Source organism: Silurus aristotelis (genome assembly GCF_946808225.1).
Source record: "Silurus aristotelis genome assembly, chromosome: 18".
In the NCBI taxonomy this organism is placed as follows: domain Eukaryota; kingdom Metazoa; phylum Chordata; class Actinopteri; order Siluriformes; family Siluridae; genus Silurus; species Silurus aristotelis.
In genome coordinates, this window is record NC_139591.1 from 5,891,560 (window position 1) to 5,913,132 (window position 21,573).

Below are 21,573 nucleotides of genomic sequence, written 5' to 3' on the forward strand. Positions count from 1 at the left end.
ACTAATGCAAAAACGTATTCAGCATTATCACAAATGTCTTATTTTAAGCTTGGAGTGAAATAAAGTTCAGGAGGACTTTTTTTTTAACATGTATTTAAAAATTATTTGAAGGTTGGGTTTGATGAGGATGATAATGATGATGATGAGGATGACATATTGCGTAGACACTAATTTCCGACACAGCTGTTTATTGTAAGGTGTGTACTGTATGTGTGATGCACATAATTCCTTATGCCCTGCCGGTATGGTGACATCGTTCACGCAGGTTCCCACACACACACACACACACACACACACACACACACACACACACACACACACCCATGTCCTTACGCTAATTTGTAACCCATGACAATGATGAGAATAAGATGTCAGTATGAATCAGTGTTAACAGCACTGAAATGATGCGCCCTTCAGGACTTATGTACTGAACCCTGATCATCAATGAGGGGTTTCTTTTTGTGGAATTGTCAGTGCCTTCAAAGCACTAAGGAATGCCACATAAGTGGCAATTTGAAATATATAAATACAGTGGTATGAAATTAAGAATTGTATAACTAGTTTCACAAATATTTCACTGACACACAAACGTTTAGCAAGTGGCATCAGAAATAATGCTTCTCTTTTAAGAGCAAAATTTCCCATGGAATGTATGTTTTCTTAAAGAAAACAACCAGTGAGCTGGAAAGCATAGCAGAATGAATTCTTATATTTAGAAATACAATCATATTAAAATCTACATGCGATTTATTTTAATGGACAGTAAATAAAAAAATCTTTATTCTCATACTGCTACAACTTTATTCTCATATTTTTTCATTTATTTTTAAAATATTTCTTTAAAATATGACTTTAATCTTGTCAACAGGAGATTACAATATACCTTATACTTCATGTTTTTTGCTACTGTAAGTAGAAAGAATTAAGAATTGTCTAATTTATTCGAAATCCTGGTCAACGTGCTGAAATTGCATTTACATTTATGGCATTCAACAGATGCCTTTATCCAGAGTGACTTACAGTTATCTCAGTTATATCGCTGAGCACTTGAGGGTTATGGGCCTTGCTCAAGAGCCCAGCAGTGGCAGTTTGGTAGTGCTTGGATTTAACCTCTCAAAAGGTTGAGAGTCACTCTGGATAAAGGAATCTACCGCTAACATTGACCTAACATTCGAACAAAAAGCATAAAACAATGCTGGATGACACCAGGGGTGCCGAGTTTAACATTTATGAATTAAAGGAACATTTAGCCTTGTGATCCACTACAGGCCCATTGGCACGCTGCTTGCCTAATTACAATTCACCACGAGTCATGCAGCAAATCATTTTGATACGATAGAGATTACCCTAAGATAGCAATTAACACATATCTTTACGACAAAGCAGCTGTAACATGGAATAAACGAGATTGAAGAGTTCAGTTGATTAGAATTAGAGGCTTTTGTGTTCCCAGCTGTGTAATGATTGCTCAGGTTAATCCTGACTGACTTTAAAAGGTACTGATAGTACAGTGATGCAATGACAGCAGAGGGAATTCTTATAGGGATTTCGACCCTGGTGAAATCATTTCGCATTTTAAATGAAGTTGTGATAATGAGAAAAAAAAAAAACTTTTGTTAGGGTGAGAAAATTAAGTCCTGAACACGAAAAAAAAAACAAGACAGAAAAAAAATAATACACTGCATGGCCTTTTAGGACTTCTGTACTTTTCTAATGTTTTATATCATTATTTTAAAATATTCCAATACTTAAATTCCTATTTCTAATGTTTAGAGATCTTATTTTGCACCTACTGTTCAGGTTTGTGTTAACAGATTCTTCTCTCCTCAGTGCATGATGCCACATCTACTCAGTAACCCAGCAATATGGCCAATACTTGCCCTCAAAATAGAAAGCGCTCCTAGTAACTGTTAGAAACACAGGGTCAGAATAAGGGATTCAATAAACAGCATGAAGCAGATATGTTCGGAGGTATGCTAGATATTTATCGAAGTGATCGCAGAAATGGGGACCATTCAACTCATTTGGTTTTCCACTGTGCTTCAAAACATGCTGAAGCTGCTAGAACCCACTGAGTTGGCACCAATTCCTTTAGGTGCTGTGACCATAGGGGATAGGCGAACGCGTCGAGGGCAGCTCCGACTGCTGTGATTTTCAGTGTCATTTCCTCTGCATTCTTGAGTGAAGTGGGATTGATTGAAAAGTACTGAGATTGTTGAGCTGGAAGCACAATCTGAGTTTGTGGGAATGGGTTTATTTTAACACGTACATTAGGGATGGTAAGATTCACTGATTTGCTTCGGTGCATCGGCATAAACGTTAACGATGTGATGCATCAATTTAAAAAAGTGTGCATCAGATACAACCTGGCATTTATATAGTTTTTAACATATTTGCATCAGTTACAAAAAGAATTTATCTATGTATAATTATTAGTAGATGTGCTCTTCTTTTATTATTTAGAAAGTGGCCATTTATTTGTGACCAATATTTCAAATGTAGATTGATTTCTTCTCACTAAATTGTTTCTCACTGCTGCTACGTGAATATGACGTCTCACATCACCACGGAGACCGAGGCATATACTAAGAGTCCAATAGAATATAGATTAACATGACAGAGGTAGAGCTGCATCTTCCTGGAGAAAGAACAGAAAATGAAAATGTCTGGTTTTATTTAGTCTTTAATCTTTTTGTTTTATGTCCTAAGAAATAAAAGTGAACTATCTTTACCATATTGAACTGCAGAACATCATATAGGGATGAATCGTATTGCATCACATCGGTAGCTGTTTCATATGTATGTTTAATGTATCATATGGTTGGCTATGCATTGAGATGAGAATCACATCAGCCTCAGTTATAGAGATGCACATTACTATTATTCTTACATACACACCCGAAAAGTGGCTTACAGCTAATCAGGGAGCTCCAATATAATAATGAGTTGAAGATATAAATATGTGCATATTATAGATGGAGAGATAGATAGACACACAAACACACACACTTTTGTGCATACACACATATCACTGTAATGTTAGTCATGAAAGCTGTGTTCAACTGACCTTTGAAACCTTGGTGTGTACATTTGTGCATGACTCACCCTCTCAGTAGTACCTCTAGGTGGAGTTATATTTACATGTGTTAGAGCATTTGGCTTGGTTTGCAGCATTGTCCTGTTTGCAGCGTTTTTGGACGTAGGCTCACTCCCGCTTTCTATTTCAGTCTGTTTCTGAACATTGAATGCGTCACAGGCAGAAGAGAACATCAGTGTGAGATAAAAATGTCAGTGACATTTAACTAAGAGTAGTTTGTATGGGATTGTGTGGGAAACGTTGAACGGTAATACAAGCTACATACCCACACACACTTACCTGATGACTAAACGAAAGCCAATGCCACATACACATCTTCTCTAGCCAGCTTGTGCTTTAATGCATGTAATTGGCTCTAATTTTAGGAACTACATTTAATGTCCTTGGGTAGCAAAATCTCTGATTTAGTCTTACATTTACCCTATAGTATGCACTCTAATTTTCCATACTTTCTAGCTCCAGACTATCCTTTCACACACTTTTTATTCTAAAGCTGTACATACTACAATCTATGCACATCCCAGTTTTCTTCCTTATCCTTTTCAATCCGTGTGTTGATTGTTTATTCACTTTTGTCCTGCAGCTTTCACTGGTGAGCCGATATGGCTTTTTTCTAAGATTCAAAACCGAGAAATTTTTTGGAAATCAGGGCAGCTGATGGGCAATATATGATGCAGTTTTTTTGGGCAATATTTCTGCACGATTTTCTTATTTTCCCCCCGTTAACTCTTCAAATCGAACAATTAATTAATAAGATGTAATACAGAAAATTTCCAAAAGTATACATTCATTGAACAATACAAGCCTCCCAAATGAATGCACAGGTTTTGTTAGCCATGTCTGCCTGTAGCCTGAACTACAGCCGGTTGAGGGTTGGCTAACAATACAGTTTCAAAATGTTACTTCCTCTCCAAATGTTATTCTCATTTTCTCGTCAAAAGTAGCATCATATTCAACCAATGAAATATACAAGGCTATATTAAGAACGAAGGATAAGAACTTCTGGGTACACAACAAGCTGACCTTCATTCAAAATGTTTGATTTACGTTTGTATTTATCTGTGGTCTTTCAAGGTCCTGATTGCACAAAATCTATTTTAAAAAAAAAAGAAGAGATATTTCACTTTAAAATCTAGTGTTAAAATAAATAGCTTCCCAAATGGAAATAATTCAGTAAAGTACTGATACCCGAAAAAGCTACTTAACTACAGTAACAAATTACATTTACTTTGTTACTGTCCACCAGTGATATAGTATAATGCCATCAGGGTGGCAGTATTAGGAGCAATATGGTGCTTTTTTCAATTTAAGTAATGCAAATGCATCTTTTGCTAATTTTACAATCTCCCAAATGCAAAGCTAAACTGCTTTTTTAAATCTTTCCTCTGATGCTACCATATGAAAGTTTTTCAGTACTACAATGACTGTCCCTTTTACCCACAGTAGTGCCTTAATAAAGATTCAGATTTACAATTTATTGCACTTGATTAAACAACATGCATTTTGCCAACATTGTTAGGATTTCAGCAGTTATAGCAGTCCTAGCTAGCTAGTAAGCATTATGCTAGCCTGAACACTTACAATAATCCCCATTCACACTTCCAGGCTGCTACAATTGTTACACTACTGCAGTGTATACTTCCTAATCCATTTTTCTATTTCAGACTTTTCTCATCTCTCACTTTCTCTCCTAATGTATATTGTAAAGCAGGGTCCACAGTAGGACTCGTTACCGTGGTAACAAGGAGACTGGCACCAAAAATATATTCGTATAAAGCATCTCTCTCTTCTTCCTCCTGTTTCATGTCACCTCGTGCCAACATCACACACTCGTGCACACACACAGAGTGAAAGAGCGTGGTGTAACTCTGGTGTAGTACATTGCGACCCCCTTGCGAGGGAGGTTCTGTTCTGATTAGTTGACAATTCATTTTTTAATGAATTAATTAAAAAAAGTTTTAAAACAGAACCTTCTCTTTCTAACTGCCAGCAGATTGAGATATGCCTGAACAAAATGAGTAGTTAACAGCAACACAATTAGGATCGTAAGGCTTGGGCAGTGCCAACAATGATCAGACACTGAGTGATCAAGCAAGTCAGAGTTCTGCCCCCTAGTGCCTATTGTTCTTTAGTACAGCAAGACTTAGGTCAGGGGTGCTCACAGTTTTTAGGTTTGCAATCTACTCTTTAAAATGAACCAATCAAAATGATCTACCTACATTAAAAGGACTCGTTACCTATATATACATATATATATATATATATATATATATATATATATATATATATATATATATATATATATATATAGGCCTGCTATAAAGCCCTGATCTCATCCCTACTGAACACCTTTGGGATGAATTGAAATACTGACTACACCCCAGGTCTCCTCACCTCACCTACATCAGTACCTGTATTTACTAACACCCTTGTGGCTGATGAACACAAATGTCTACAAGCACCCTCTAAAATCTAGTGGAACATCTTCCCAGAAGAATGGATGGATTTTCAAGAGCAAATTGGGACTAAATGTGGAATGCGATGCTCAAAAAGCACATACCATACTTGTGATCATGTGTCCACAAACCTTTTGGCAATATAGTGTTCCTTTGTGATATTTTGGGATACTGTAGGACGTCTGACTTAATCCCATTTTGGCCTTGTGTGCATTTGGGTCATTTGAAGTGTACGATGTGAAAAAGACATAAAAAAGAATGATTATAAGTGAATTATAAAAGAACTTAAGCTGTTTGCAGTTCATAGGCATCATCATTATCATCTTATTCAGAGCTAACGCCGAAGCAGATAACACAACCCCTGGTTTATTCATTTTATCACTGTACTTTATGGCTGTTTGTTGTATTTGCATTTTAATAGGCGGTTATGAATTATGCAGATTGACAAATAGCACAGCCGATGCTTATGCCTGGCAGATGCCATGCATCTGTTTTATTCAAATCAGAAAATCTTTAAACATGTATAAACATGCAGACGAGAACTCAGCTGAGATGAGAACTTCGGACTGGCAAGAACGATTTCACCGTAGATGATGTTGAATAGTTGCATAATAGCTATGTGTATGAGGCTGGTTATGTTTTATAAATGTGTATTTGATGTCTGATAACGTCTAAACGCTGATGTTCCTTTCTTGTTATCCAACGCCTTTCCCAATCTTGGTTTCGCCGGCCACGTGTTTAATCCGATGCAGCTCCCCAGCTCAGAATAATACGTCTCTTTTGAAGTCCTCCTACATCCTGCTTTTCCTGTAAACGCATTGAAGACGGTGAGAGAGGATGGAGTGTGAGCGAGTGAGAAAGAGAAAGAGAGATAGAACGAAGGGGGAGTCACAGTCAGGCTGTTCTTTCTGGAGCTTTGCCTCTTTGACCGTTGTCAGCTAAAATCTTTGCTTCCACAGTAAGGCGTAGTACAGCTCTTCCTGCATGCCCACCACTCATGTGTGCACGTGTGTGTGTGTGTGTGTGTGTGTGTGTGTGTGTGTGTGTGTGTGTGAGAGAGAGATTAAGAGCAGAGATGCAGAGCTGCAGAAGAGTAGGAGATGCTGACATGCGCTTTGGGATGTAATCCACTTCCATCCTAGCACTTCTTCTCTCTTTCTTTCTTTCTTTCCTATTTTTTATTTTATTAATTTTTTTACGAATCTTCGGTGTAACAGCAACACTTATGCCACAGAACCGCAATGTTTTTTGCATGTTATTGTTCCCTGAGGACAAATGTGAAGGTAGGACACGTCGAAACAAAACTGATATGCGAGCAGGTGCCTGGTTATGATAATGAGCGTGAGCACCTTCTGTGTCACACCGGCAAATTTCTGAGCAACTTCAGTTTTGTGATTCATCTTGAAAATCAGACACATGGGAGACAAGGCTATTCATGCTGTCTTGGCAGTGATGTCATTTACTCAATCAGGTCTGGCATAAAGAGCCATGAAGTTGCATTCTTCTTAAGAGCAAAGACTCTTTCTCCTCTTTCTTTCACTCTTTCTTGTTGCATGACTTTTTTTTTCTTGGGCTCTGTCAGATAGCGAGTTAATTGAGCTTAACATCCCAGTGTGTCTTTTGTCTTTTTCTGTCTCAGGTAAAGTCGCACAAAACTTTGCGTACACACTCTGTGTCGCACTTGTCAAGTGTTTGATGGGCAAAGTGTATATTTTGCCAGTGCAGGGATTAAGACTCGGGGACCTGTTGTGGCAAAGCTCCTGCTATGCAGATAAAAGACGCTCCTCTTATCACTTTATTGCCCGCTTCCGGAATCCTATCATTTAGTTTTTTCTACTTTCTCTCTCTCGCTCTCTCTCTCTCTCTCTCGCTCTCTCTCTCCGTCGCTCTCTCTCTCTCTCTCTCTCTCTCTCTCTCTGTCTCTCTCTCTCTCTCTCTCTCTCTCTCTCTCTTTCTCTCTCTCTCTCTCTCTCTCTCTCTCTCTCTCTCTCTCTCTCACACTTTCTTACTCATGCTCAGCTTGTCCATTCAGTGCATGCGTAATTACATTTGAATTGACCTTAATGACTCGTCTTTTGCAGCCTTTCGCTTCAGATTTGTCCTCGAATTACAAATCTTCTCTATGAGATGATTCAACATATAAATGTATGTACAGTATACTGTACACAATAACCATATGTATAATAGAAATGTGCATCTCTATAACTAAGGCTGATTCGATTTGCATTTTGATGCATAGCCAACGATACGATACGTTAAGGATACATATGAAGCTGCTACTGATGCCGTATTATGATGCAGTGATCCAATTTCGATTTAATTTAACACAATACAATACGATCCAATGGGAAAAATATGATGCTATGCAATTCAATATGGTACAACTTTATTTCTTTGTTTCAGACAGACAGCAAATCCTAAATTCAATTAACTGCCTGATGATTTCTAACACCTGGCCCTTTCACACACACACTTTGTAGTGCAAAAACAATATTGTTTACAAATTATTGGTCACTTTCTAAATAATAAAAGTACTACTAAAAGTACTTCTAATAATTAAATAGATAAAATGAATAGTTTTTACTGATGCAAATATGTTAAAAATGATGCATCATGAGCAAATTTTATATAATGTACACTTTTTTATTTTGATGCATCACATAGTTAGCATTCATGCCGATGCACAGAGGGGGAGTGGTGAATCTTACCATACCTAATATACAGTAAATGGTGCGTATTACTGTATTGTATTACTGTGTGTTTTTACTGTGTGGTTTAACATGCAGTTTAATTATGACATTTAGAATTGCCTGGAGCCGCTTATACACACAGCGATTCCAGCAATATTTTATGATCCTTACTCGTCACACTGTATGAGATGATCGCAATAACAGACTGCGAGATAAAACGTGTTCTTCTTGCCAGATTATATGATTTGATTGTTACAACATTTTGCCTTACTAGATACACAGCACAAATTGTACAAATGGAGAGCATTGAAAACTTAAATTAAAAAAAAATATATATATATTGTCCTGTCAAATCCAAGCACCACCGAGTTTACCACTGCAGGGCCCTTGAGCAAGGCCCTTAACCATCAACTGAGCACCTGTATAACTAAGTACTTTTAAAGTGCTCTCTATAAGGGCGTCTGCCAAGGGCTCTAAAAATGTAATTGTGAATGAGCCTTTTATATATAAGCACATGAACCAGGCAAGGAAGTGAGAACAACTATGAATGAAAAGACACGTAAAGTCATAAACCAATGCAGAGACAGAGATGAGAATATTACATAAATCAAAACACAAACCCACAATGGACACAAAGAAGGGAATTCGGAAGCACATAGCGATGTGCGCTAATGCAAACTGAGGAATGTCTGATAAAAATTGAGGCATATTTTCAGATATCTGTATTTTGTTGTACAGATATACAGTGCAACCTCAATACTCGCAGGGGTTACGTTCTATGACCCCTCGTGAATAACAAAAAAACGCAAGGTTTTGACTTTCTCCTTTTGATGGTTCCTTTTTCAGGGGTAATTGTACATTTACTGTACTGTAAACTCAACAAAAATTGTGAATTACTTGTCATAAATGTTTTATTTAATACTTTGAATGTATAATAATACAATAATAAAATTGTTTTCTATACATTTTTATGTAATTTATTAGTACAAACTGTTTTGAAATGTTACCTTTGAGCCACTCGCGGCTTCTCGCAAACTATCAGAGTTACTCTTAGTCCGGTTCCAAATGAAAAGTCGCAAAATATCGAGGTTCTGCTGTATTAAGTATTTTCATCATTTTCAGTATTTCCAAGTACTGTGGAACCCGGTTATGTCGCCGGCCTAGGGGACGCCAAAAAGCGTCAAGATAACCGATGATGGAGACAAACGAAAACCAATATGGTGGCAATATATATATATATATATATATATATATATATATATATATATATATATATATATATATATATATATATATATATATATATATATATATACATGATGTGCGTTAAATGAGAATGTGCATGCACGTGTTTTTGGAGTTTTTTTTACACAACAGCATTGCCGCGATTTGATTGATTGGTCATGCGGATCGAGATAACCTGTAATGCGGATAAGGAGGCGGCAGCCGAAGTAAAAGTTTATTGAGAAAACTCAGGAGATAATCCACCCATACTTGTAGCGAAGCAGTAATATCCAGTGGTGCGCTCCGGGAGCGCGGCCCACGAAGTTCTGTGAAAGCAGAGACAGTTCGTGTAGAGAATCCACGGATCCGCGCTATGGAAAGCGCAGCGCTGGGCAGCAATGGATAAACGTGGTGCAGACTGCGTGAACATGGAAAACAGCAGGATCGGAGTAATCCGGGGTGCCGTTGAGAGAATGCGGAGTCCGAGAAGAAGGGTACGTAGCGGGATACGTATACGCGATAACACAGACCGACATAAACCAACACATACGATCATGCACAAACAATACAGACCGAGAGTGTGTGGAGGTGAGGGGCTTAAATAGGAGATGGTATGAGTGAGTGAATGAGAGTCAGGTGTGTGTGATCAGCATAACTGCGACGAGCTCCCCCGAAGAAGCAGGGTGCTTCGGGGAATGCCGCCGCCGAAGGGGGCATGGCAGGGGGATTCCTGACATAACCGACGTTAAGTGGCAAATTTGCCCCCCCTTGTGCTCGAGATATTAGTGTTCGGCGACATAAAAAAATCGACATAACCGATTAAAAATGCTAAGACAAAGCGAGAATTTGGAGGTTCCACTTCAAAAACGTCGACTTAATAGGGTTGGCGAGTTAACCGAGGTCGAGATAAGTGGGTTCGACTGTATTTTAAAGTCAAATATCTTACATTTTACTCAACTACATTTTGGAAATTGGTCGTTATTTTTGATTTATGAGTGGATATAAATGTAACTGGTCAAGCACGGAGCAAGTCACCAAACACGGTAGAGCTCACGCTCTGTTTTGAACTTGTGTGATTGCCACGTAGTATCTACTTAGCATAAACATACAGTTCAGCGTCAGTCCAACAGCAAGCAGATCATTTAGAGAGGAACAAATAATGGAGGAAATTCTTAATTCTAACTTGCCACAACACCCAGGCCTTATTTGCATAATTGCAAATAAAAGAAAGTTTTGGGCTGATGATAATTTTTTTTTATTGTTTCTTACTCATTAATTGCATTCTTTTATTAGAATGGTGTGCTAAGAGTAACATTAGAGTCTTTTCACATAAACTGAGTTGATTAAGCAAAGAGTCTTTTGACAAAAAAGATAATAGGAAACATTATAGCCCTAATAAATACCATGTAGTGTTTTGGATACTTAAGTTCATTTGAAGTCAAATACATTTGTACTTTTACTAAAGTAAAAGTTTCAAGGAAGCTATTTTACTTTTACTGAGTAATATTTTACTATTATACTTATATATAAAGTAGGAGCATACGCTGCTACAGTGGCCTACCATGCAACAATATTTGTACAATTTTCTCGTATCGCTATTGTCATTGCAAGATCAAAAAATCGTAAATCAAACCATTTTAACTTGAGGACCAGATGCACAGTGATTAGAATAATTTCTATCATTACATTGAAAAAACAACTAAACACATTTCTGCTATAAAACAAGCAACAGATAATGTCGCCTGAGATTTGTTCTCCCTGAGTTCTTACTTCGAGCACAGTAGCTGAGCTGCACAAAGAGTTTCTGGACTATATTTAGGTCTATTATACATACTGCAGACCTGCTTTGTGTACTTTAAATGGAGGGTTTTTAATTAAAGCCTTAACTGATGAATATATATATATATATATATATATATATATATATATATTTATATATATATATATATATATATATATATATATATATATATATATATATATATATATATATGTCTACTAAATAATATATATGAAATCTAGCTGGATTTTCCTCTGTCGCTGATATATACCCGTTTTATAAATCCTTTTCACATATTGTTAAAAATGAGATGAAAATTGGCCGTGATTGTGTTTGTGGTTTGTGTGGAATAGCTAAGAGTGTATTTGTAGATTTCTGCGGAGGGGTTGCAAGCGGTCAATGTGTCTCGTTGTGAAATGTGAGTAACTGTCAGGATTCGACTGTGTGCTGTAGCTCCTAATAGGTTTATGTGAAGAACAAGAACAGACTGTGCTTACTACGGAATAGACTGACGAGTGTGCGCTCGGATTGCAGAGGTGGACATGTGTGTGTCAGAAAGAGAGAGAGGGAGATGGAGGAACACGTATTGTGTGTTCGATAATATGAGATCAACAAATAGCGTGGCGGTGTAGTTATGGAAAATGTGATGTTTTGTGAAGTGCGCGTTGTGATCCAGAGAGGTCGGTGGGCTGCCGTGGGCGGTGCGTTTGCTTGCGGTGTGTGGGATGTGTGTGCATGGGCGCGACTGTATGTGAGGTGAGATTTAGGGGGCGGATGCATGTGGGCGGTGGTGGGAAGACGTCTGTGTGTGTGGAGTTTAGGAGCAGCGTTAATACTCCTTCACTTCACTTCACTTCCCTTTCTTTCTTTCTATCTCTCTCTCTGAAATCAGCAGGTTGATTAATGATAGGCTGGGATTGGGTATGCTAGTAGAGCTAGCATCCGTCCATAACAAAAACTAACAGATGAGGTAAAATCTTTCTCACAGGACTAACATTTTTTCCTTTTGTTTCTATCTGCACCTGTTCAGCCTCATTCAGCAAAGTACTTTTCAAACACCTTGACTTTCTGTTTCGAGCAGATAAGTGTGACTCACTGAGTATGAATACGGAAGTGGATGAGCAGGTGATGAGGGGTGACTGTGATATGAGTGAGCCAGGAGAGTGCTTTCATTCATCATCTCTTTAGTACTGATACAGACACTCGCTGGCTGTTCCATGCAGCATGATTATCTGAATTGGAGCAAAAAGATTTTGATGCATATGCCTTTATCACAATGGTGTAAATAGATTCGAAAATGTCTAGGTGAGAAGTCTCTTTTACTGAGCTGTCAAAGAGATGAATAATGGCCATCATGCTCTCCGGTTGCAATCAAATGGACAATTCAAGAAAACAGTTCACGTTATACATCCTAATCTATTTTAAATCATTGTGAGAATGAATTGATTAAAAAGTCTCTAAGCTACTGATCATTAGGTCAGGGGTTCAAGCTCCAGCACCACAAAGCTGCCACTTTAGGCTCTTAGGCAAGGTACTTAACCCTTTCTACTCCAGGGTGCCATACTTCCTGATAAGCTGGGAAGCTTCAGGGGTAATTAGTAGCTCAGGGGTTAAGGGTATGGGTTGCTGTTCAGAAGTTTTTTTGGGGTTTAAGTCCCAGTATCACCAAGCTGCTATTCTTGGGCCCTTAAGCAAGGCCCTTAACCCTTAGGCTGTATCATGGCTGAACCTGCACTCAGACCTCAGCTTCCTAAAATCACTGGGATATGCAAAGAAAGAATTTCACTGTGCTGTAAAGTACATGTGACTTTTTACCTCTAAGTCATAAAGATTATATGGCTAAAGGTTTTGTGTTCATAGTGTATGTGATAAACCTTTCCACTCCTCTGGTGCTTAGTTCCAAAATCATCTCAAAGATCTTCATTAGGGTTGAGGTCAGGCCACTCAAATTCTACCACTTCAATCCTTACTTTTCCTTACGCAGTAACAGGGTTTGGGAAAAACCCCAAATTCTAGTTAAATGGGAAGCTGAAGTGACATTCTATGTGATTGTGTGCTTCCATCACTGTTATATAGTGTTTTTTTTTTTTTTTAAACCATATGTGATAAATATAATTATTTATGTTTTACCCAGGAGTCATTTCTTTTAATATACACAGGATATAATTATCCGCTGTAGATGATTCTTCCTCAAGTCCTATACTTGCTTTAACAGGAAATCTCACCTGAATACTAAAGATTACCAACAACTGCTGTTGTATTCATAAGCACTATCCTGTGCTCAAACCAGTGCTCTGATCATACTTCAGAGTCTTTTACACACTTTATACTGTAATCATTAATGATCTCAGTATCTGTTGCCACTTAGAATAGCATGAACTACCCTCTGATGAGGTGAAGGATTTGCCAAGCTGGCACTCTTTGGGCCCTTAAGCAAGGCCCTTAACCCTTTGTGCTCCAGAGGCACTTTATCATAGCTGACTCTGCACGCTGACTCCCACTTAAATCACTGGGATACATAAAGAAAGAATTCCACTTTGCTGTAAAGCACATGTCACAAGTATAAAGCACCTTTCTGGTGCTCCTCGCAAGATTTAATTCATGGACATTTTCCTTGTCAATGTAGCCTGTAGCCTGCCATCTATATTTAAAAGAATAAAAAGCCATTTGTGAGAATACACATATAAAATAGGGCAGAAAATTATCCAGCGAGGATGTGACTAATTTTGTCAAAATGTAGTATCCAAATGATAATTCCACAAGACAAATCATTACATTCGAAAACTAACCATAAAAATGTCTTGCATGTATAAATGTATAAATTGAGTTATTCATTAGGAATTTATTTTGGGTTGTCAGAGGAAACATCTAAAAGCGTGGGGAATTTTGCATCTTGTTATGTACATAATCCCCCATGCCCTAAATTCTAAAAACAAAGACAGACATATGCACACTCAAACCATACCACAATCATTCACATTGATATTTATTTATTTTATTAATTTACACTCAGTACCTCATAATACGAAGTGAAAACACAATTCTAGAAATATCTGTACGTTTTATAATAAAAAAACCTTAAATAATACATTAGTTTGTATTTGCTCTTATAATTCCTTCCACTCTTCTGAGAAGTTGCTCCTCTAGATTTTGGAGTGGACTTGAGGACATTTGTGTTCATCAACTGCTGAAAGGGGTCTGAAATTGTCATCGTAGGTGCATGTCCACTGTGAGAGACATAATCTAAAAAAAAAAAATCCAGAAATCACAATATATGATTTTTTAACTATTTATTTGTATGATACAGCTGCAAATAAGTATTTGAACACCTTAGAAAGTCAATGTTAATATTTGGTACAGTAGCCTTTGTTTGCAATTACAGAGGTCAAATGTTTCCTGTAGTTTTTCACCAGGTTTGCACACACTGCAGGAGGGATTTTGGCCCACTCCTCCACCCAGATCTTCTCTAGATCAGTCAGGTTTCAGGCCTGTCGCTGAGAAACACGGAGTTTGAGCTCCCGCCAAAGATTCTCTATTGGGTTTAGGTCTGGAGACTGGCTAGGCCACGCCAGAACCTTGATATGCTTCTTACAGAGCCACTCCTTGGTTATCCTGGCTGTGTGCTTTGAGTCATTGTCATGTTGGAAGACCCAGCCTCGACCCATCTTCAATGGTTTAACTGTGGGAAGGCGGTTGTTCCCCAAAATCTCGCAATACATGGCCCCGGTCATCCTCTACTTAATACAGTGCAGTCGCCCTGTCCCATGTGCAGAAAAACACCCCCAAAGCATGATGCTACCACCCCCATGCTTCACAGTGGGGATGGTGTTCTTGGGATGGTACTCATCATTCTTCTTCCTCCAAACACGTTTAGTGGAATTATGACCCAAAAGTTCTATTTTGGTCTCATCTGACCACATGACCCCTCTGGATGCATGATTTCAAACCATGACGTCTTAGTGTATTACCAACATTAACCTTGGAAACGGTGGTCCCAGCTCTTTTCAGGTCATTGACCAGCTTCTCCCGTGTAGTTCTGGGCTGATTTCTCACCTTCCTTAGGATCATTGAGACCCCACGAGGTAAGATCTTGCATGGAGCCCCAGTCCGAGGGCGATTGACAGTCATGTTTAGCTTCTTCCATTTTCTAATGATTGCTAAAATAGTGGACCTTTTTACACCAAGCTGTTTGGCAATTTCCCCATAGCCCTAAACAGCCTTGTGGAGGTGTACAATTTTGTCTCTAGTGTCTTTGGACAGCTCTTTGGTCTTGGCCATGTTAGTAGTTGGATTCTTACTGATTGTATGGGGTGGACAGGTGTCTTTATGCAGCTAACGACCTCAAACAGGTGCATCTAATTTAGGATAATAAATGTAGTGGAGGTGGACATTTTAAAGGCAGACTAACAGGTCTTTGAGGGCCAGAATTCTAGCTGATAGACAGGTGTTCAAATACTTATTTGCAGCTGTATCATACAAATAAATAGTTTAAAAATCATATATTATGATTTCTGGATTTTTTTTTTTATATATTATGTCTCTCACAGTGGACATGCACCTACGATGACAATTTCAGACCCCTCCATGATTTCTAAGTGGAAGAACTTGCAAAATAGCAGGGTGTTCAAATACTTATTTTCCACACTGTATATCTACAGTGAGCTCGCTTTGTCCACAGGGGCATTGCCATGCTGGAACAGGTCTGGGTTTCCAAGTTCAAGTAAATGACTTTTTTTTATACCACATCCAAAGACATCCTACACAATCTTGTGCATCCAGCTTTGTGGTAACAGTTTGGAGAAGAACCACATATGGCAGGAAAGGTCAGGTGTGCCTATACTTTTGTTCATATAATGTATGATGTTTATGGGTTGAGTAGAAGATCTTGAGTGGCCTGCTGTAGGGCTCTGACCTCAACCTTATTTGGATTTGAACACTGATCAGTGGGATCAGTGTTCAAATGGTCACTATATAGCCAAATTTTTCTGGTCCCCCAACGATCTCTATAATAGAAACATGGCTGTGTAGACTTCCTCATCGTGCCACATGAGCAGTAGAGGGGTTAGGAATACCTCTTCCTTCAAAAATGTGTCTTGTGCAGAAAGAGGGGGTCTACTAATCATAACTAATGATATCAGTATGATCTTTAATGACTTTGTAAAAACAATTCTTATAGAAAAAAAGTGTTACTTTGTAGCATTCTCAGTGTTCAGTGTTACACTGAAACATCTCCGGGTTCACACTCTATCCCTAGGCTTAATAGTTCCTGCTTGGCAGGGTTTCCTGCAGTGGACTTTGTTATGTGCCGCAGAGTGCTGATTGCAGGGATGGGAAAGCACTTCAGGGCTGCCCCACATCTCAGACACACACACACACACACACTCACACACACGTTACTGGCCAGATAGAGGGGAGTTGCTTTGTCGAGCCTGTACACACTGTACTGTCTTCCTGGAGCCTGAGATCACCACTAACAGCCATGCAGGAGCAGTTGCAGACCAGCTCTGAGGTAAGAAGAGACACTCTCGATGAAAAACAGCTGATTTGTTCGAGTGCTGCAACAGGACCAGAAAATAGGCTTTTACAGGATGCATATGGTGAAGCATTCGCTTGCTGGCATTCTGCAGGTCTCTCAACTCCAACAAAACTTCAGCAAAAGTGGTTTGTCCTGCATTCCTTCTTTCCTTCTGGCTCTTTCTTTTCTGACTAAACCCTTCCTCAACCTTTCTTCCTTCTCTCTCTCTCTCTAGAGCTTGCTCACTGACATCTGCTTCTTGGCTATGTCATCATCTCATAATCCTTCTCTCACACTCCTTCACTTTCCTATCACATTCATTAGTCATTTTCTTCACTCTCTCGCTCTCCCTTTCTCATTTCTCACTCACACACTCATCCTGCCTTACAGATAAGTGCTGGCGATGAGGAGCCTTCGTTTCTGAATGCAGCAGATGGAGCTGGTGGAGTGTGGAAGTGTACACTTGTGGCTCAATGAATATTTCAACTTTGGAGCAGTTGAGGGGCTCGTGTGTGTGTGTAGTAGTGTTGTGTGTTTGTCTATTAGTGGTTGCGCATTGTTTTGTGCTTTTGTCTCACACACACACACACACACACACAAACACACACACAAAGAAATTTTATATTGGGAATAAAAAACTTTCAGTGTGAGCCGAGCATCTATGGTCACACACTTTCGATTGATCAGTTCCAGTCTATATCTTTTGAGTACATTCTTTATCCCAATGCCCATCTTTCCATTGCCTAGCACAATATCTCCATTGTTCACACAGCTTCTCCAATTACGGCCTGCTTTCATTGGCTGCTGCTGAGTGTACTTATGTGAATGTGAGAGACACAGAGACAGAGAGAGAGAGAGAGAGAGAGAGAGAGAGAGAGAGAGAGAGAGAGAGAATGTTCATGTTACCCCTTCATTGGACAAGTAAACATGGGAGGAAAACAGATACTTCACGCACACTCAGCACAATATAAAGCATAAGACATTATCCTATTGTGCAGAGTGCATTTATATGCAAACACATAATCGGCTTTTAGTCATTAACTGTTTTCAGCAGTTACCAGACAGCACACATTTTATATGCAACTAATATAACTATATAATATACAATGGTTAAAATCATGGTTCATATTTACCACTAAGGTGAGCCTATGTTTCAGGAAATATATTTCTTTACCTTAAATGGGCTGCTGTCAAGTGTATATATTTTTTTAAAATGATTACATGGTCATTATAATGTCGAGGTTTTCTTTTTGTTTAAATTTGATTCAACATCATTGTCATTGTGCAGAGTACAAGTCTATGGCCAATGAAATGCTGTTAGCTGTTATTGTAGAATACACAATAAACGTATTATGGGCGTGCAAAGGTGCAATATACATTACAATAATACTGCATAATGTGCAAATCTGAAGATAAACACAGAAAGGTACTATTTGAAAGTTAACATAAAAGTGCAAAAAAAGGCAACATGAGGTAGAATGTTGTAACATGTGCAAAAGTAACAGTTTTCATTCCAGAATCAGATTTCCTACTTAAACCTTATTTAAACAACCTTACTTAAACAAGATTTTTTGTACGCTTGTGTCATGATAATGAGCATCGTGGTATACCTCTGTAATCAGATCCATAGTAAAGTCTTATCCAATCCGATTTCTCTTTTATATACAGATAAACAAACCTGTCATACACATGTTATGCATATTCATAACAACTGAATGGATACTTGGATAGCTTGGATTACTAAGGCCATAGCACTGACATAAGTATTACTATTACTTATATATAGAAAAGAGAAAAACACTTAAGTGTTATTAAAGTAGTCACTATTAAAACATATACTATATAGTGGTTATAACTATGTTATTAGCATGTTATAACATGTCATTAATGCTTGTTTGCATGTAGGTATTAACCTTATAACCGATTTATCAACCGATAGTTTCTAAAAATGGATCTGGAAAAAACAAACAAACATAAATTCCATGTAAAATAGAACTGAACTTTATTACGAGATTAAAAATAAAACTACTGAATCATGAAAATCTGCTAAATGATATAAATTCAGATATATTAATTATATTAATAAATATAATTATATAAATATTAAGTCATCAATTATAATTAATACATACACCGACTAGGCATAACATTAAGAAATTATAACATTATGACCAATGAAGTAAATAACACTATATCTTCATCATGGCACCTGTTAGTGGGTGGGATGTATTAGGCAGCAAGTGAACATTTTGTCCTCAAAGTTGTCCAACAGACTGTAGCTCAAATTGCTGAAAAAGACAATACTGTTTATGTTTAACAGGTCAGAACTGTTTTGGCAGCAAAAGGGGGACTAATACAATATTTAGGCAGATGGTCATAATGTTATGCCTGATCGGTGTGTAATATATTGCTCTCCGTGTCTCATGTGTAAAAACAAACAGCATGTAGTTTCACTGATTCGCTTCTAGAAACTCTTAAAATGACAGTGAACCTACTTAACCGCTTTAGCAATGGACTTAACCCCGAAAAAAAACAGTATGGACTTTTGCAAAGGGCTAATTATTACAGCAATCAAATATTGGTTTCAATTAATATGCAAATCGGATGAATCGGTCGACCTTTAATCATGACATGACTTATAATTATTATTATATGTAAGTTAGCTGGAAGTGTCGTAACTTAGTGTTCTTCTAAAACCTCATGTGTTATCAGCCTAATGACAAATTATTTTTGTCAGGTGACAGCGAATGGAATAAATGTTTATAAATGTGTTATAAAAGAGCTTATGTAGCTGTCAAATTCATATTACTCTTAAGATTTTAGCAGTTTTTTTTTTATGTTTTGCATGTAAACGTACTTATAATTTATGAAATACTGACCATTTCCAATCTTCACACTTCTAAACCCACTAGAGAATTCACATAAACTTAGGTTAGCTTGAAGGTTTCACGTCTGCTGTTTTGTTGCAAGTCACATTACCCGGCCATGTAACGTGTTCCAGCAGAGAAATGGAAAGTCGGCTAGTGTCCAGTGCTGCTAACAACACTCCAGAAATTAAAAACCTTTGTCCTAGACTCCTGCACAGACTATTCCCTGAATAATCCCAGCTAAGCCTGGGTTTTATTTGGGTTTTATTGATACTGTTATTACTGTTACAATACACTTAACTGTTGTTCCAGAGGCCATTCTGGGGACACTGTGTATAAATGAATGCAGCCTACAAAAATATTGAATTATTCATATACACACACACACACACACACACACACACACACACACACACACACACACACACGCACACATATATATATATATATATATATATATATATATATATATATATATATATATATATATATATATATATATATATATACACACACACACACACCTATAACCCATATACACATATAAGAGTGTAATAGTAACAGTAACAAAGTTTAGGATTGAACCTGGGGCTGAGAGTAGACAACACTGCTTGCTACACTATTTATTGTTATATGTACAGGAAACATATGGTCTGTTACAGCTTACAATGCAAGTCAAACTCTGTGAGTCCTCTAGCAGCCTATGACATAAATTATAACTATTAGAATGTCAAGATTGCAAAACCATAACTTCCATAGCCAAAATCTGTTCTTTTGCACAAGGAACTTCATTGCTTAGCTGTTTTACAGAAAGCTAGATCTAACTTTGCTATGACAAGAACATAAATATTGGAATCATTGTCCCTAGGTTATATCACATACTGGAAATTGGATATTTATTGTATGATAGTGAAAAGACTTAATAAGACAATATACAATCTACTACAATAGTTTTTTACAGCAACATTTATTGGGAGGTTTCTGTCTCTGGGCCATCCACGGTTTCTTCAGCAAGTCCTAAAAAAGAAGGAACCACAACAGCTGTAGTGCATCAGAATCATACAGGTTTTGCAGGTAAGAAAAAACCCCACTATGGGCTTATTGTATTAGCATCTTACCCCAGTGTCACAGAATCTTGCATCAGCATCACATCAGACACAAGAGAAGCAAGCATACAGCTCCAGACAGAAATAACAGATTGTTCTATATGATAGGTGTGTACAATACCCAAGACAGGGTGTGTTTGGTAATTATTGTGTAAACAGGGACTCCCATGGGTGTTGCTATGACAGCGTAAGTAAAAGGGAGAGTCAGAAAGCAGAAAAAGTGTGGGAGCACCATGAAACTTAACCATAATCCTCCTTCTATATCAATAAATCACACAAGAGAGACGGGATATTATTAGCAGCATCCAAGTTTATCGCAGTTCTCTATGGATGTAAATCTCATTTGTATGTTTATTAATTTATGAAGTTGTAGGCACAAAAATTAACCAGGTATGTCTTCAGACAAGAAGCTGGAATGGAATGGGGGTGGCTTGGAAGGAAAAAACTATTTGTTCATTCAGGGATGTTGGCACAGTGAATTGACTTTCTATATATGGGCACCTGAGCACATACTTTAATCTCATTAAGACTCCTCTAATAGACTGGAATAAGCATCTTATTAGGGGTCAGTTGTTGATAAGCTCATGGGGGATTGGTTTGCTGCTCTGTTATTACCTCTGTTTCACCTATTTGAGTTGATCACTGGAAGATGGAGTAACTGTTCACAGCTTGGAATGAATTTCCATACCAGCACATTTTAAAGAGTTTTATTAGAATTGGACCATACCAGTTTTGCAGAGATTGCATTTGTATTTATTAAGAAAAAAATCATATTTGTAAAGGTGAATAAACCAAAAAGCACTGTTTCTCAATTCTGATAAAAAAAAATCTCCTTCAA

The 21,573-nt window shown here is 37.8% G+C and overlaps 1 protein-coding gene across 37 annotated transcripts in view; it reads left to right on the forward strand.

Annotated features, from left to right (window-relative positions):
• Positions 1-21,573, forward strand: part of dlg2 (discs, large homolog 2) — a 247,569-nt gene that overhangs the window by 48,415 nt on the left and 177,581 nt on the right. For 4 of the 37 annotated variants that reach the window (XM_083568182.1, XM_083568200.1, XM_083568202.1 and 1 more), the window contains exon 1: positions 16,574-16,756. The exons of 28 other annotated variants lie outside the window; for them this stretch is intronic. In XM_083568182.1, the coding sequence (XP_083424308.1) occupies positions 16,727-16,756 (30 nt within the window). In that variant the 5' untranslated portion in view covers positions 16,574-16,726. Of the gene's footprint in view, positions 1-16,213; positions 16,757-21,573 lie in introns of those variants that run through there. 5 more of the 37 variants (XM_083568217.1, XM_083568174.1, XM_083568171.1 and 2 more) reach the window with 4 other exon arrangements.